The sequence below is a fragment of the Sturnira hondurensis genome, unplaced genomic scaffold, assembly GCF_014824575.4.
Source record: "Sturnira hondurensis isolate 20B ecotype Veracruz unplaced genomic scaffold, ASM1482457v3 Scaffold0000880, whole genome shotgun sequence".
In the NCBI taxonomy this organism is placed as follows: domain Eukaryota; kingdom Metazoa; phylum Chordata; class Mammalia; order Chiroptera; family Phyllostomidae; genus Sturnira; species Sturnira hondurensis.
In genome coordinates, this window is record NW_028073511.1 from 726247 (window position 1) to 744172 (window position 17926).

Below are 17926 nucleotides of genomic sequence, written 5' to 3' on the forward strand. Positions count from 1 at the left end.
AGCTTTATTCTACTTGGACTTGTAGAAGAAGCTGTCATCTCTTTCCCAGATTACTCTAATGACTGCTTGTTTGGCTCCTTGCATTCATATTACTCGTCTTTCCACATTTTAGCCTGAATGAGCCCTTATCTTAAAAGCAAACCTGACCCTGTTATTCTCCTGCTTAAAACTCTTCAAGGGTTCCCCAGTGACATCAGGAAATAGCTCGGGTTCTTTAACATGGCAAGGCAGACTCCTCCAGCTCTGGCTCCTGCCAATCTCCCCCGATCTTCCCTGGCATACACACCTCTGTTCTTCCAGGAGGCCTGAATTGTTTTCAGTTCAATCAGAGTTCACATTTTCTTGCTATTCCTTTGCTAGGACTCTCTTTTCTTGATCTGGCTAATGTCTAGTGAGCGTTTCAGTTTCAGCTGAGATGTCTCTTTCTGTGGACAGTGTTCCAGGACTGTGTAAGTCTGCAGTAAGTGTCACCTGTGTGCTCTGCAGCACTCCAAACTTCTGTCACCACAGGCAGATGGTGCGCTATCTTGGGATTGCTTGTCTACTTGTTTGTTTCCCTTTTGATATCCTAAATGCCATGAGGATAGTGACCACATCTGTTTAATTCACTCTTACATCCCCAGAGTTTAGGACAGGGGCTCACACTTAGTAAGAATCCCATAAATTCTAGAGTAAAAGAAGGGGCACGTGGGTGAGCAACGTTTGTGATGTGGGAAGGTGCAGGACTGGGAGTCAGACACTGGATTCCAACAACCATTCTTCCTCTTAGCAGCTGGATCTCAGAGTTCTCATTTCTAGATGAGAAAGAGACACCTCTCAGGGCCAGGATGACGTGAAAAGTTCATGTGCAAGTGTGCTTTGGGATTGTGAATCATGATCACTACCTGGCCCTGTAGGAACCCCAGGGTGGGATTGCCTTTTGGAAGCAGTAACCACAGACAAAAGTAGGTGAGCATCATCTTGGCAGCAAACCAAAGATGGGATCCTTGCAAGTCTGGTCAAGGACATCCAACACAGTTTCAAAGTTTCTCATCTTCAAAGGGAATACAAAGGATAGGGGGATTGAGTTAGAAATTCATGTAACTTCCAGGGCCAGCCCCTGCCAGAATCCCATCCTGCCTCAGTGTGTGTTTGGCAGACATAGACGTCATCACGGGGGCAGCAGCTGAGGAGGCCTGATGAAGAACCGTTTACTGAGGACCTTGTGCAGTGGCCACTTTAACCCAGGGCCACAGAGTGTTCAAAGCCAAGGGCTCTCCAAGGGCCTCTGCAGTCATGCTCTTTGTCATGTCAGCTCAGACAGTTTCTTTAGGCCAATATAGAAAACACATCATTGGAAGGCAAGAGGGCTCCTACAACATCTTTCCTAGTATTCTTGTCTAGGGTGATGAAGTTAATATATTGATTATTTGTAGAGTGAATATTTAATTCTTTTTCATGTCAGAGAGGAAGAGAGAAGACTGGGCCTGTATCTATGCCACTGCCTTCTCTGTAGACCTGTCCCTGACATGGTACCTTGGTGCATCTGCTATATTGCAATGAAAATGCACCTTTCATTTCCCTTACACTTTTAGAAATAGGGTATTACTGCTCTATTTTGTCTCACTTCTGCCTCAAGATGGCTGTCGTCTCATTACCTGTTGAGAAGTTCCTTCCCTGAGTCACAAGAAGTCTATTGCTCCACTGTCCTACTTCTAAAAAGATACAGCACAATCAAGCAGTTTTCTGGATTGCTAAAATTTCCCAAAGTCAATTTCAAATTGTCATTCTGAAGCAAAACAGTGTTTTTGAGTATAATTTTTGAGGCCAGCACTGTCTTAATAACTGTAGGGCAGCTGAGAAGATTCTAACCTAATATCTGCTCTCAGAGTTTATAATTCTAGTTCAGGAGACATGTGTAAATGCAAAAAACAAATGAAAAAAATAATAAAGGTTAAAATTGAAGTCTAATAGGAATCAGAGAACTCCTATTTGTCACATACATTATTTCCAGATGGTACTATGGGATTTGTTGGGTTTAGAGTCTATGTCTGAAGGCTCCAGCTGAGTAAAGGGAAGCTTTTCTTGGTTTAATTCATGTTATCAAGGACTTCTTTCCAACTGCGGTTAATCTCCCTGTTTTTTCTTCCTTTGCTATTTAATGGCACTCTTTGAGTGACAGGTTCAGTTTGTATGAAAGCTCTGGCACAACAGAGTTAGCTGTGTGGTGCGGGGCACGTGGGGTTTCCGGACTCTCTTCACATTATTATATCCTGTGAGGATGAGTCATGCCTGAAAATGCAGCGATTTTCAATCACAGTTGTCTTGTACTGAAAAATTGGCTCTAATTCCGTGAAGGGCAAACATCCTATTATCGTGCCAACATCTTTGTTGTAAGAGTCAGGCTTTCCCCAGATGGAAGCCAGAGCTGAAGCTAGAAATCACCTGTGAGGGCAGCACAGGGTACGGGTAAGAAGGGGAAGAAAGCCACTCTATTAAGTAACACAGACATGTAAGCCACTGATCATCTCCTCCTGCAACTCTAAATCGACTCTTACACTCTTGGGGAGCTGGGGGAATCAGAAGGGATCCCTATATTTGGGCTTAGAACTTGATTACCATGTGTTGGAGAGGCTGAGCTGGCCCAAGGCTCAGGTGTGGAGGCAATTCATTCTGAGTCCCTCTTTCATGGACTTTGCCAACACGCTGTCACAACACTAGAACCAATGACAAGAGTTATTTAATATGGAAGTCGGGATAAAATGGCAAGCCAGGCCACTATGTCCTAGTTGTTGAGGGCTATTACAAAGGTGAGACTAGGTAGTCAGTAGAGTTAGGAAATAGTTTAATGCCATCCTGAGGAAACTCCACTGGTGCATATCTGCATTCCTAAGACTAGCTAGTCTTCGCAGACATGGTCCCTGTGATGCTCCTGGTCTCTGGAGGGAATGGGAGGGAATGGAAGCAAACATGCGAAGGGGATCAGGGTTATGGTGGACCGGTTCCTACAGTAGGGGTAGTACGGAGGACATCCCTATAAAGCACATGTAGGACCTCATTTTGATGCCTTCTGTAGGAACACTGGTTCATAGTTACCTGTTTTCATATAAAAACATTTTCTTTAGTCCTCTTCTTTAAGCAGTCATGAGCATGTCATATATAGTAATTGAATACATTTCATGAATGCAAATAAAAGCTCCCTCCCTGAGAAAGCGGTAGGTCATATGTTAAACTCCCCAGTACCAAATATTCCTTTAATGATCATTCATTATGGTAACTTCAAACAGATGTGACATTTTTTAAAAATGTGGGCAGGTCTCCCAACTTTTCATTTGACTTAAAAAGACTGATTTACTGCCGGGAAAAGCTCTTTCCAGAGGAAAGCTTTGTGTGAGTTTCATTAATTCCTTTGTTCAATGGCCTCAGGGAAGATGGGACCACCAGTATTGCCAGCCCATCCTGAGTGATTTAGATGTGTTTAAACCCAAAAGCACATTTGTCACATGGGTTGTCAGAACTCTACTAAAGTTTAGTGAGCTCTGTAGTAGGAGGCTTCAAAAGACAACATCTTCATCTCTGTCTCTCCCCCAACACACCCACCCCCACACCCTGCTGAAAACAGACCTAATTAGACCAGAGGGTACAAACCAGGGCTGGGAAACATGCATGCTAATTTTACAATAAGAGAGATGAAGTAGTCTGTCTTTTTAGGTCAATGGTTCTTAAGTTTGAGTGTGCAAGAGAATCACCTGGTAACTGGTTTAACCTGTGGAGGTTTTGAGATCCTATCTCAGAGGTTCTGGATCGCAAGGTCTCTGGACACTGTCTAGGTAGCGGTTTTCAAACCTGGTTGCATGTTAGAGCCTTTAAGCAAATGGATGCTCAGGCTTTATCTAATTGAGTTAGATTGTCTGGGGAGGTAGGACAAGGTGTTGGCAGCTTTTACAAGCTCCATGGAGCCAGGTTATAGGCACTGGTATGAGCAATGACAACTCAGACAGGGACACAGCTAAGGGCTCTTTGGAAGTCCTTCCCGGATAAAGCAGCTGTCATCTAGCTTGACATGCTTATCTTCAGACAAACAAAGTATCCTGCTTCAACATGTCCCACTGACTCTACTAAAAATGCATGGCCTACAGCATGGAGAAGCCATGGACAGTTTGTGAAACCCCTGATTTATATGCCAAAATGTGTGGATGTGCATGTGTCCATCCTTCTGAGGAGAGGGCTCTCAGCCTTCACCAGCTTCACTTCATTTTCTGCTCCCATCCCTCATTTTCTTCGTTTATTTATTTATTCACTCATATCCCTAAGTTTTGGTCCAGTTATATTGCCCCACAGAGGTGACCATTCTTATGGTCAAAGTATGCTACAGTTTATCTTTTTGTTTGACTATTTTGTTTGTGTGTGTGAACATATTTGTAAGTTATGTAAGTTGTTTGTTCTCAGGACTCTCCTTGGTAGCACATTACTCCATGGCTCCCACAGGCTGCATCTGACCCCACAGAAGCTCTCCCAGTGTTTCACCTCTCCACTCCCCTGGGGATGGACACCCAGAAGGTTTCCAAATGTCTTTGGCCACCCACACAGCTGCTGCGGGCATCTTCATATATGTCTCCTTCTGAACCATGAGAACTTCCTGGGTGATACACCCGGAAGGGGAGTTGCCGGGTCACTGGGGTGCATATACGTCTTTGGACTAAGAAGGACTGTGCTGTGCTCCAGATGGCTGCTCCGATTACACTCCTATCACCTTCACTGCATTCCTGTCAATCTAAGACCCCACCAACCTCCCCACCAAGTATAAAAGCTGTTGGTTAAGGTGGAAACTGGGCCCTCAAAGCTGATCGCCATTCCTTTCTGTTTTCCCAGTCTACCTTCTTTCCCACGCCCCATGGCAGCTGTGCAGAACCTTCATTACCATCTGCACAGAGAAAAGAGATGTCACCTTTAATTTTCTCCTTCTACTTGTACATGCACTGATGTCAGCCATGTCTTGCTTGGCCGTTCTACTCAGGCCTCCTCCTGACTCCCAGAAGCCTTGCTGTGGCCGTCTTTCTTTCCTTTGCTTCTCTCTCAATCTCCCACTTTTCGCTTCTGTGGCCTACAGTCTCGGCTGAGTCTCTGAAACAGACTTCCCTTCTCCTTAAGCCAGCTCCTTTTTTCTTACAGAAATGTTTTTACCCATCATAAACTTTTTGAACACATTGTTTGCTCAGTTTCTTCTGACTTGCTTTGTCACTCCTGACACTCCAATCCCTGTTCTTCTAGGTGCCAAGTCCACGTGAGCTTCCAGCTCCACCTGCTGATTTCTTGGTAGCATCTGCCACCACTGACAGCACGCGGCTTCTTGGAGCAGTTCCCCCTCTCAGCTGTTGGGACAGTATTTTCTCCTGGTTCTCCCTCTTCTTTTCTCTCTGCTTCTTCTCAGGCCCTGCTATGGCCTCCTCTTCCTCTCCCTGTCCTTCAGAGCTTTCCCTTGTCGTTTTCTTGAGAGAGCTCATCTACTCACGCATTCTTGAATTGTCATTTACAAGCATGACTCTCAATCCTGGATCTCATTTTAATTCAGAAATAGTTTTTGAAAATATACTGTATGTTGAGATCCAGAGTCACATGTGACATAAAAGGGTTCACAGTCTAGAACTCTCTTTCGAGACCCATACAATGTGAGAGTCATTCTGTTTGCAATGGTTCGAGGTATGTATCTAATTCATGGGTTACCTGAAACAAAGAGTAAGTTTATTCTGAAGGACTCATAACAGCCTGGCTCCACGCTGTCAGGAGACGAGGCTGCCTGCTCTGCTTCTGGCCTGGAGAATGCCCCCAAGGCTTGTGGGTAACAAGACGTGCATGTGCGCACTTTCTGTGAAGTTGTGCAGGGCCACCTTCTAGGACATCTTTTTCCCCTGCCTTTGGAATAGTGGATATTGAGAGAGTCTCAAGCTGATGAGAATAAACATACAATGTGAGTCTTGTGTAGAAAGTTAGTGCTGCCAATCCGACCCCTGACGTTACTTACCCAGCAGTACTAGGGTGATGATGCTTACACACCTGAAAGAGAATAGTACCAGGCTGGATGTAATTCACTGTGAAACTGAGTATAGGTCATGCCTTCCTTTCAGGAGTTAGGTTGGGCAGATGAGAGAGGACAGAAGCAAGACTCCTCTTGCTGGCCTGGCTAAGCCTCGGAGGACCAGTGAGTCCCCAACCAGCCTTACCTCTGTTTCAGAATCTGCTTGTTGTCTTCGATGGTAACGCTGTCAGTGTGGTCCCTCTTGAAGATTTCAAAAGCCTCCTGCCGTCCTAATGACATCTCCTCTCTCATCCCTGTTGGAGACACAGGGAAAAGGCCTCAGTCTCAGCATCAGGATCCTATTAATTGCATTGTCACTTTACTCAGACCACAAAGCCAGCCCTGCTCCAAGAGGCCCAGAGCAGAGAGGGTCTGGCCAGACAGGTGGCCCCAGGCTCTTCCAGCTGGCTGCCAACCGGGAGGAGGTCGTTCCAACGACAGTGACACCCACTGCACCCTGTGGGGCTGTGCCTGCTTATCCATGTGACTTGTGAGGGGTGGGGTTTGGAATGCCTGGTCAAAGGAAATGAAAACAAGAGTGCCAAGCCCTCAATTGCCAGGAACATCTGCAAATGCACTTTCTGCCATCACTCAGTGCCATATTTCTCTCTGTTTTCCTGTTATTCCCCATTTTGGTTTTCTGTTAAATTTCAACCTGAATTTCCAGGCATTTAGTTTTAAAAAAGTGTAATTTAGACTGAAAGATTTAGAATCTAGACAATTCTGCTATTTGTCTCCATAGAACAGCTTATTCTTGTTTCCTGGGGCTACCAAGGAACCTTGGGTCTTACCCAGGACTTAGCTTCTCAGTTGCAAGACCCACAAGCAGACAGAGGTGGAGGTCCCTAGTTCATGTCTAACTTAAACATCCTGTATCACTATTGCCACCACAGACTAACCTTCACTGCTGGGCTCCACTCAGGGACCAACTTCTGAAACCCAGAGTCAGAATGGCCAAGGCCCTTGGAGAATGCAGCTGACATTCCTGCATTCAGGCTCTCTTCCTTACGCCTCCCAGGGTGAGGGTCAAATGCAGGTGTGTGCTTAGGACTCTCTAGGTGAGAGCTGAATTCACAGCTGGATTTTTGGATGACCCACAATCATTTTTATGCCCCTGCCCTTAGTTCCTTTGTCCATGTGCTCTTTGTCCATTTAACTCTACTTACCTTTCCAGCCCTGGCTGAGTATTACCACCTCCCCAAAGCTTTTCCTGAAGCCCAGATAGAATAAATCCTCCCTCCACTAAGTACCTATCGATGCTTCTGTAACATGCACAGCCCATAGACACTGTCACTTTACATGACAATTCTTTCTGGTGAAATATAAATTTCTCTGTGGGTAGAGAGGTATTTTTTTGGTGAATCCTTGGTGTCTTGTTTTATGACTGGTATTTGGTATGTGCTCAACATATGTCTATTAAATGAGTCAGGTCCAGAATGAATTGGGATGATGATGAGTTTCATTCTTATTGCCCTAGGAACACAGTCCAGGGCTACAGGGGTTTACCCTGAGGCCTAGGGCGCCAGAGATGATGCATTCATATTCGCCACATAACACGTCTCCTGCCTGTAAAAAACCCATGGAGTCCCGTAACCTAGCCTCAGGGGGAGGAACTGGACCAGCCCATCTGACACCAATTTAGTGATTACTGTTGATAAAAATAGCACCATAAAGAATGTCTGAATGGTGAAGCACACAAAGACACTCCACCCTTTTCCATCAGAAGCGAACGGGCACAGCTCAGTGCTGTCTCCACATCTGCTCTGCACACTGCAGAACTGGGGCAGGGGGGCCTGGAACTGGTCTATGAGAGACTTGGACAGATGAACCCTGATGTACAAGAGACATTAACCAGGAGCTGAGGGACATTCTCCATACCTCTCCCCTGCCCCTGGTCTGTGCTCATTTTAACATGTATGACATGACTTTCACTGTGTAATAGAATGACAGAAGGTAGAGTGAATGAGTCTCTTTGAATAGAGTTGGGGAAGAGAGAAACTACATAGAGACCACGTTGGAATCTGCCTGTGGGATCCCCAAAGTGCCTCCCACAGAGGAGATGAGAAGTCTCCCACCAACCAGTGGTGGCAAGGGTGGGAGCATGGGATGGAAGGTTGCTCTAAAAGCTGCAGTGAAGGAGAGGGTTCATGGCCTTTCCTCTCCCAGGCTCTGCTTTTTTGTAGAGCTGACAGTCTGAATGGACAGCTGTGTGGGGAGGATATGTAGAGGTCTGTCAGTGCCCGGGATGCTGTTATGGCAGTAGGTCCTGGATGAACTTAGACTCAGTGGAAAACCCCACTGGATCCTCCCTGAGGCGGGGAGAGGCCTGGGCAGTGGGGGCAGAAATGGCAGGATGTGCGCAGAAGAGACAATCCCAGGAAGGTAGGTTGGGATCATTTTGCAGAGAATCTGGAAGGTCTCACTAAGAAATTTGGTGCCAGTGTGATATCATACACAAGTCACCAATTTTCAAAGACTTGAAATATAGTGAAGTACACATTACGGGGAAGTTACACTGGAGGTGTTTAATACTTTCGGTGATTTAAAGAGCACTGGGGTCCTGCAGTGCTATGGGCTTATCATCAGCAAAGTGGTATCAGTTTTCCTCCTGTCACAGTGGACACATATTCTGGAATTGGGGTTCTTTGATGGTGGTGACCTCAGGTGGATGAACATTAGTGTGATGGCCATAATCCTGGCAATAAGCATCCTAAGTGTCTCCTCAGGAAGGCCAAGGTGAGTTGGCAGCTGATGCCCATCGTCTGAGAGCGAAGAGGCAAAGTAGTTCCTGAAAGCCCAGAGAGACTTCATAGCTGCCTTGTGGAGGGGCAGACTGAGTCCGCAGACAGGGCAGCTGAAAGATGAGACCCCAGGCTCCATCTCAGACCTACTCTTGTCCATCCCCATTCTGCTTGTTTAGAGCCCACATCCAGCTCCTTTTGGGTTGTACTAACAGATCAGGTTCCACTACAGTTTGGGGTCACCCATGAAGGTAATGAACCCCTTTTTACTTACTGAAGAGCTGTCTCCACCTCATTTTCCCTCTCAGGATTAGAAAACAACTCCTTCTCACATGCCAAGCTCTCACACTTGCAGTATGTGGTAGAAAGAGAAGGACAGTGGAGCACAGGAGTGACTGACAGCTCACCCTGCTAATGAGATAATGAGCCTGTCTCTCACTTTAAATCAAAAGCTAGCAGTGATTAAGCTTACTGAGGAAAGCATGTTGAAAGCCATGGTAGGTGAAAATCTAGGCCTTTTGTGCCAAGCAATTAGCCAGGTTGTGAATGCAAAGGAAAAGTTCTTGAAGGAAATTAAAAGTGCTACTCCAGTAAACACATGAATGCTAAGAAAGTGAAACAACCTTACTGCTGAGGTGGGGAAAGTCTTCGTGGTCTGGATGAGATCAAACTGGCCATGGCATCCTCTTAAGCCAAAGCCTAATCCCCAGCAAGGCCCTAAATTTCTTCAATTCTATGAAGGCTGAGAGAGGTGAGGAAGCTGCAGAACAAAAGTGTGAAGCTAGCAGAGGTTGATTTAAGAGAAGAATCCATTTCTATGAAATAAAAGTACAAGGACAAGTAGTAAGTGCTGATGTAGAAACTAAGGCAAAATTATCTAGAAGATCCAGCTAAGATAATGAATGAAAATGGCTATACTAAAAAACAGATTTTCCAAAACAGCCTTTTATTGGAAAAAGATGCCATCTATGGCTTTCACAGCTAGAGAGGAGAAGTCAATTCCTGGCCTCAAAACTTCAAAGGACAGGAAGACTTACCTGTTAGAGGCTAATGCAGCTGGTGAGTTTAAGTTGAAGCAGGTGCCCATTTACCATTCTGATCATTCTAGGGCTTTTAAAATTAAGCTAAATCTACTCAGCCTGTGCTATATAAATGGAACAATGAAGCCTGGATGACAGAACATCTGTTTACAAGATGATTTACTGAAAATTAAGCCCACTGTTGAGACCTAGTACTCAGAAAAAAAGATTCTTTTCAAAATATTATTGCTCATGCCCTGACCTATGTGGCTCAGTCAGTTGGGCATTGTCCCACAAAATGAAAAGGTCACTGGTTTGATTTCCTGTCAGGGCACATGCTTGGGTTGAGGGCTGGTCCCTAGCTGGGGTGCACACAAGAGGCAACCAATTGATGTTTCTCTCACAGATTGATATTTCTCTCCCTCTCTTCCTCCCCTCCCCTCTCTCTAAAAATAAATGAAAAAATATTACTGCTAATTAACAATACATTTAGTTACCCCAGATCTCTGATGGAGATGTACAATAAGATTAATGTTGTTTTTATGTCTGTTAACACAACTTCCATTCTATAGCCCATGGACCAGAGAGTAATTTTGACTTTCAAGTCTTCTTATTTAATAAGTACATTTCATAAAGCTATAGAGGCCATAGATAGTAATTCCCCTGATGGATCTGAGCAAAGTCCATGGAAAACCTTCTAGAAAGAATTCATCATTCCAGGTGCCAATACAAACATTTATGACTCATGGGAAGAGTTCAAAATATCAACATTAACAAGAGTTTTGAACACGTTGATGCCAACCCTCATGGATCACTCTGAGGGATTTAACACTTCATTGGGGGAAGTAATTGCAGATGTGGTGGAAACAGCAGAGAACAAGAATTAGAAGTAGAGCCTGAAGATGCAACTTAATTGCTGCAATTGTGCGATAAAGCTTTAATGGATAGAGAGTTGCTTTTTACGAATGAGCAAAGAAAGAGGTTTCTTGAGATAGAATCTACTCTTGGTGAAGAGGCTGTGAAAATTGTTGAAATGATGAAATATTTAGCACATTACAAAACTTAGTTGAAAAAGCAGTGGTAGGGTTTGAGATGATTGGCTCAAATTTTGAAAAAGTTCTACTGTGGGTAAAATGCTGTCAAAGAGCACCGCATGCTACAGAGAAATTGTTCATGAAAGGAAGAATCAACCAATGGGCAAATGTCATTATTGTGTCATTTTAAGAACTTAAGACATTTCCACAGCCACCCCTAACCTCAGCAAACACTGCCCTGATCACCAGCAGCCATCAACTCTCCAGCAAGACCCTCCACCAGCAACAAGCTTATGACGCACTGAAGACTCAAATGATTCGCATTTTTTAGCAATAAATTATTTTTAAATTAAGCTATGCACATTATTTTTAGGCATAATGCTATTATAAAAAAACTTTTATATGCACCGAGAAGCCAAAAATATCTGTGTTACTTGCTCTTTTGTGATATTCATTTTATTGCAGTTTTCTGCAATATCTCCAAGGTATGCCTGTATTAACTTACTCAAACTTCTCCATGATCCCTGGTCATAATTTCATTTTACAGATGAGGAAGCTGAGATTCAATTAAGAAACTATTACATGGGTGAAAATGGCCCAGTTCTGCTCTTAGATCAGTTTTTCTAGGGAAAGCATGCACAGTTAGGGTGGGGGTGGGGTGAGCAGGGAGCAGACATGGAAATGACATGGCAGTAGTAGATTTAACCACGAAATTGCGCTCTTGTGAATGCCTATCTTGTCCAAATCTTTGAGTTTGCTTTATAGTATCACAGGAAAAAAGAAGCATGAGTTTTGTATACCATTTGCATAGTTCACTTCATTTATTGGAATATTCTAAAGCTGTTTCTGGAATTTATAAGCTCCACGAGGGCAGAAATCTTTGTCAGGTTTTGTCTGTGGCAATGATTCTGGCACGTGGATGGTCCCTGGCACTCAGGAAGACTCAGTCAGATGTCTTTTGGGAGAATGGGTAAATATTTTAAAGGCTTATTGTTTTTCTTTTCAATGTAGCATATGATGACTTTATAGGGGAAGCAAAGCAGGCCTCTATCGCTCTCCCTCCGCCACATGCTCCCAGGCAGGCTCATCCCTCATCTAGTGTGATTTTACAAATGTAACACTGTTTTCTCTGCATTGCACACCACCATGCTTCAGAGCCCACCATTAGAGACGAATGCCAAATATTTGCATACATAAAAACACGAATATTTTTGAAAACATCACTATTTTAGGGCGAGCAAAGAAAAATCCCATGATTTGTTGACAGTTAGCTAACAGGGTCTGCGAAGACGGGAGACATAAGATGGTGTCTCAGGTTGGTGCCAGAATCAGAGGGAGCTGAGCTTGACAGGGAAAATAAATTGCAACTTCTTGCCACCTTTGTTTAGTCTGATGGACTCAGCTGCTCACGAAAGTGCAGGCCCCGAAGAGCTCCAACTTCCCATTCCCATTTTTAGCTCTTAGCTGTTTTCTTTTAGCGAATTTCAATCACAGGACCCAGTGTCAAGTCCCAGAAAATATAGATGACTCAAAGAAGCCTGCTGGCTTGCTGAGTCACAGGACTGTTTAAAACCTAAAGGAGAGCAAATAAAGCATCATAGGATGGTATAAAATTTCAAACAAAGCAAAACAAAACAAACAAAGACCCCAACACACCCAAAGATCCTGAAAGGAGAGGAGTTTCTCAGTCTAAGTCCCCAAAACATGACGTTGCACTTATGGGCTGGGAACTGAATGAAAAACACTTCCAAGTCCTAAAGGTGCCCCCTTCCGGATTTCGATGACTATTAAGGAGCACTCAGGTAGAAATGAGAGTCAACAGATGCTCTCCATGTTAGTCTTGCATTGGATTTCTGAAAACGTCAGGCTGCCAAAGTTCTAGGCCCTGGTGCCCGTGCGTTTCTTAATGCTTTCCCCTTTTTGCCAGCCTGAAATTTGGTTTCTTATTCGCTAAAGAATCAGTACTTTTGTAAGCAGTCCCCACTCCCAATGCAGGGTCCCATGGAAACCAAATGGAAAGGAAAAACATCGGAAGTAGAGAGTTTATGCTGCCGCCTTTGGGCCTGCTGTCTGACTTCCTTTAGTCAAGGGCATGTGGGCCAGAGCGCATTTTCCTGGCTGTTCCCAAACAACCTACTGCTGCTGAAGTTATTGCTTAAAAATTGACAAAAGTAAAATAATGGAGACTTATGTTATTCGTGCTGAAAAATGATTTCTTAGAGCCAAAAAAAATTTTCCGTGGGAAAGACATTTGTTCACGTTGGTGCCTCTGACCAAACAGGGAAGGGGAGAGGAGAAGACCAAGGGGGAATGAGGGAAAGTGAGAGATGGGGTGGATTCCCAAGGCAGGGGGCTTTGGGGCACATTGCTTGGGGCTAAAAGCATGAGAAGGCTCAGAAGTGGCTGGAGACACTCAGGTCTGACTCTGGGCAGAAGCTAGATGTGGGAGGTGATTATAGTATCTGTGGCTCGGTAACAGAAGCTTTCAAAGCTTACTGAAGGTAAGAGAGTGATACAATGATGTGATAAGAATATACACTATGTAGCACATAGATGTGCCTATCATCATGGGAAGCAACAGGCAGGGATGAAACTTTTTTCTTGTATGCTACATGATACAAGGTTCTATAGGCACTGAGAGTTCTCAGTAAATGTCAACTTCGTGAAATATACAAAAATATCCTCAGATATTGTTAGAAGAGAAGTCCATCCTTTAGTGTGTGGAAAGGTTAGAATGAATGGCCCAACGGGATGGAGAGGAATGAAGAACTTAGAAGAGAGAAGGGGATAATCTATCAAGGCAGTACAGCACACAAAGGTCAGGAGGGCTGTGAGAACCAAAGGAAAGGTCAGCGGTCCAGCACCCTTGGGGATGAGGCTGGGAACAAGGATGTCCCGGGGACGTGTTGGCTACAACAGAAACTCTGGGATGAAGGATGAGTCAGCAGCTTCTAGCATGGAGAGCAAAGGGTCTGTTGATGCTGAACTGAATAAATTTGTGATGTGCGGAAATGCTTTAGGATCTTATAAAGAGAAATGGATTATCTCCTAGAAAAATCAAAAAGCACATCTGAGACATTGCCTTTCCTGTCTTCCCCCCATGGTGGGGAGGATGCTGTCATCTAGGAAGGAGGAGGTTTTAGAAGTTACATGAAGGAGTGGCACATAGGAAGCCCATGTTCCCACTTTCCTTCCTCCCACTGACGGAGGACATTGCTAACTGATCACATATCCTTTGCTAGGGACACAAATGATAGCATCAGAGTTTTTAGCACAGTTCTTTAGGCAGCCTCTCCCAGTCAGCTGTCCCTGGCCTGGAAGCACTTCCTCTATTAGACGGCTCCCAGATTACTACCCAGTACAAGACATCTGCTGTTACTTTTGCCACTCCTGTGCTTTCAGGATCAAATAGCTGCCTGGTTCCATCACCCTAGCAGTGATGTGCAGGGGCCTTCCCCCGGGAGCAGTGAGCAGCATGTGCTAGAGTGCCTGAATCACCAAGAGTGGCTGTAGCAGTCTGGGAGTAGGTGCCGAGGAGGCCCCTGTCCCTGCTTCTGCAGGGCCAGGATGATGGAGGCCAGCACAGGAAGTGGTGCCATGTGCCATAGGCCTGTTTGCTTTAAGGGCCAGGAGAAGCTCAGCTACAATTTGAGGGGTTGCTGGGTGGGGACAGCAGGGTATGAAATCTGAGGATGAGGGGAAGACAAAACCACTTAGCCACGGCCAAAGTGACTGCAGATGTGAAGACTAAAAAGTAGAATTTGGGGGTGACCAAGGACATTTGCACAACCTACTTCCTGCTTTTGATTGACAACTTCTGGAATGGGTTAGTGCACCATGGCCTTGGGGTTAAAGGCCTATGTTCAAACCAGATGATACCACCTGGGCCGAAATCCTCAGATTAAGACTTGCCTTGGAGTTTCCTAAATTGCCACATGAAAGATGTCAAAGGAGAACCTTTAATTAGTAGATTCTTCGGGCTGGGTTGGACCAGGCTGGAGCATGGCAGGCTTGGCAGGGGCTCTAGGGAGTGGAGTGTAGGAAGAATCTGAAGTGGAAAGCCACAGAAACCTTAGGAGACCCACCCAATGGTGGCACCACGTCTAAATAAATCAAACGGGTTCCTAACTCCTGGTGCCAGAAATCACACATCCCACCAGCAACTCTACCAGGCCCAGCAGCGCAGACCACGTGGGCTGGGTGGAATTAAGGCGTGGGGCTTGAGGCAGGGTGTGTTTCTCTTTTGTCTTGGTAACCATGTCCCATTCATCCTCCTGCCAGAAGCGTCCTGGGCATTAGCCTGAGCAGGTGAAGAAAGGCCAGGTGTGCCAACCAAGTGGGCAGGCCTAGGGCCCCTGTGAGAATGGCAGCTGCTTGGGGGTAGTTGCCCATTCCCAGCAGTAACGGTAAACCTTAAACAATGGTCCCAAAGGTCATCTTCAGAGATACTTAATTTTCCTAACCCTGCATCTCTGGGGTTTTTATTTTGTGAGTGTTTTTATTCAGGACAAAGTACCCACATGGGTTGCTTAGAGAAACCCATAGGCAAATGCAGGCATGGAGCTTGGAGAGCAGCCTGGGTCACGTTGGCATTTCTGTGTTTTGGAGTTAACTCAGGAATCTGGAGACTAGCAATGTTTCCATTAAACATTAGCCAGCATGCTGCCAGGCTAACCTGGATTTGTGAAGCCTTTTCCATCAGTTTCAGTCCATAGATGTGGCAGCCCTGAAAGAGCCTTGGTGTCTAGTTCCATGTCCAGTATCTGGACCAACCCTGGGAATTTGGTGGAAGGACATGTGTCCTAGCACTTTGTGGGTTAAAGAGCGGTGGCCGAGAGGCCACCTGAACAGAAAGTCAACATTCCTCTTCAGCTTAGAAAGAGGCCCCAAATTCTTTGGATCTGATCAGCACAGGACTCCCTGAGTTTGAGATGGCTCGGCCACTTCCAAAGGCCATGGTTAATAAGATTCCACTGACCAGCTTCCTCCTGATGAGTTCAGTTCTCGTGCGGGCCTGTGCTTTGAGGGCAGTGGCTAAAGCTGTGTCCACATGTCCAGTTGTCTGAAAAACGAGGCAAGTTTTCTATCTATGCCTAAATTAGGGATGAATTCTGTTCTAGCCTCAAATGTATTTATATACATTTTTAAAAGAGAATTAAAGAATTATAATCTGGCCTAGCAGCAAAAATGTCCCTTTTCCTGAAATACAAGTGGATTTAAATAAAATTCTGATGCCCTGGCTTGGAAATAAGCACAAGGCAATATGGAACTTGGGTATGCTAGAGTTCATTCTTTGGGGAAAAAGAGAAAGGGAAACTTATTTTTTACTTGCTTTCTAAGTGACAGACACTATTCTGTATTTCACAAGCATTAACTCACAAATCCTAACTCAGTATTCACTACAACTGTATTGGTGGTGAGTGGGGGAGCTAACACTGATTGAGAACTTGGTGTGTGCTAGAGGAATCGAATATGTTGTCTCATGTAATTGTCAGTGATCCTGTCAAGTAGGTAGTATTGGGCACATTCTAGAGGTAAGGTAGCTAAAGTTGAAAAGGTTAAAAGTAACCACAGGACAACAGTTAGTAAAATAAATTCTTAATAGGTTTGTTTGACTCCAAACCTTTTCTTTTGCATATTGTGTTGCAAGTGAAAGTCATTTGCCAAGTAGAAATAATCTCATAAATACTGGCAAATCACTGAGGTCAGACCTATAGGGTCAGGGGGTCAGAGGTAGTAAAAAGCAAAAGGCAGTTTTGGAGGATTGTGATTGGACGTGGACCAAGAATCATAAATGCAAACAGCAGGCAGCTCAGAAGAGCTAGAGATCTATCTCTGTGAATGGGAAGCTGGGGAAGGTCCCAGGTGGCCCTGCTTCACCTGGGAACCCAGGGAGCTGGGTATGGGGGACACACACAAGGGGAAGGTTGGCTGACTTGAGTCTCTGCCAATACAACTTTATTAGTTAGCCAATTATCTCAGGTCTGCTTGAATAATTATCTTTCCCTAATCCACATGGAGCTTGCACTCAGAAGAGTTGCCACAATAAAATAGTTTATGCACTTAAAATGGTTCTGTTGGGCTGGAGCAGGGGTGGGGTGGGGTTACTACAGAGGAGAGAAGGGGGAGGGCCCAGGTCCAAAGAGTGTGGTCTTTGGCAGAAGAGGTGAAAAGGACCCAGGAGGCCTTCATTTTCCTTTTGAATTCTTTGTGTCCTAACTGCTTCTTCTCTGGAAAGCATTTCACTATTTAAACATAACATTTGTTTATTCACTCAGGCAGTGAGTTAACTGGGGAAGCAGATCATCTGTCAAGAAGTACAGAGCGTATACTCTATTGACAATCCTCTCCTATAGGCAGTCACAGATAAATAAAAGAAATGCTGTCCTTGAACTTATAATGGGTTATGGGAAGGCCAAAGCTTACAGTATAAAGCATAAAACTCCCCACTCATAGACAATGCATTGGTGGTGAGACAACACAGATAGTGCAGGTGGTCGTGCGGGAGCAAACAACGGCACCTAATCAGATTGCAGAGGGACTTTTCAAGGAAAAGCCCTCCTAAAGCAGGGTTTAAGGAACTCAGGGGCAGGAGCTGGAGGGAAAGAGGTCGATGTTGCTGCCTGCGTAGGGAACATAAAGGCAAAGCCGTAGGTGTGGGGAGGAGCCCCCTGTGTGGAAGATCCAGCACAGAGATTAATTAGAGGGACCTTGGGGTTTCCTTTGGTGTAGGGGGATTTGTTCCCAAGTGACCTCTTGGTCCTGACACCACTCCCTTAACCGGTTCCCTGCTTGCCCAGGGCGGTCCCAGGCAGAGAGCCACTGAAGTTTTCTATAGGCTTGTCAGGCAGTTCTCCCTTCCTCAAACGACCAAAGAAGAATGTTGGCTTTACAGTGTAACCTCAGGCTATTCTTCTGTTATTTTTGTCTAGTGGCTGGGCAAAGGAAATAGAATTTGTAGTCAGAAGACAGGGGTATGAATGCTGGTTTTGCTTATTAGCTGTAGGACTTGGGTCTGCCATTTAAATTGCTCTAATCTTAGGCTCCTCATCTATACAATGAAGCTAATAAAAACTC

The 17926-nt window shown here is 44.9% G+C and overlaps 1 protein-coding gene across 3 annotated transcripts in view; it reads right to left on the reverse strand.

Moving 5' to 3' along the window:
* KIF6 (kinesin family member 6) overlaps window positions 1-17926 on the reverse strand; it is a 427352-nt gene that overhangs the window by 92870 nt on the left and 316556 nt on the right. For all 3 annotated transcript variants that reach the window (XR_005067343.1, XM_037052020.1, XM_037052033.1), the window contains one exon: window positions 6201-6309. Coding sequence is in view for 2 of the 3 variants with exons in the window: in XM_037052020.1 (XP_036907915.1) it covers window positions 6201-6309 (109 nt within the window). In the remaining variant the exon portion in view is untranslated. The remainder of the gene's footprint in view (window positions 1-6200; window positions 6310-17926) is intronic.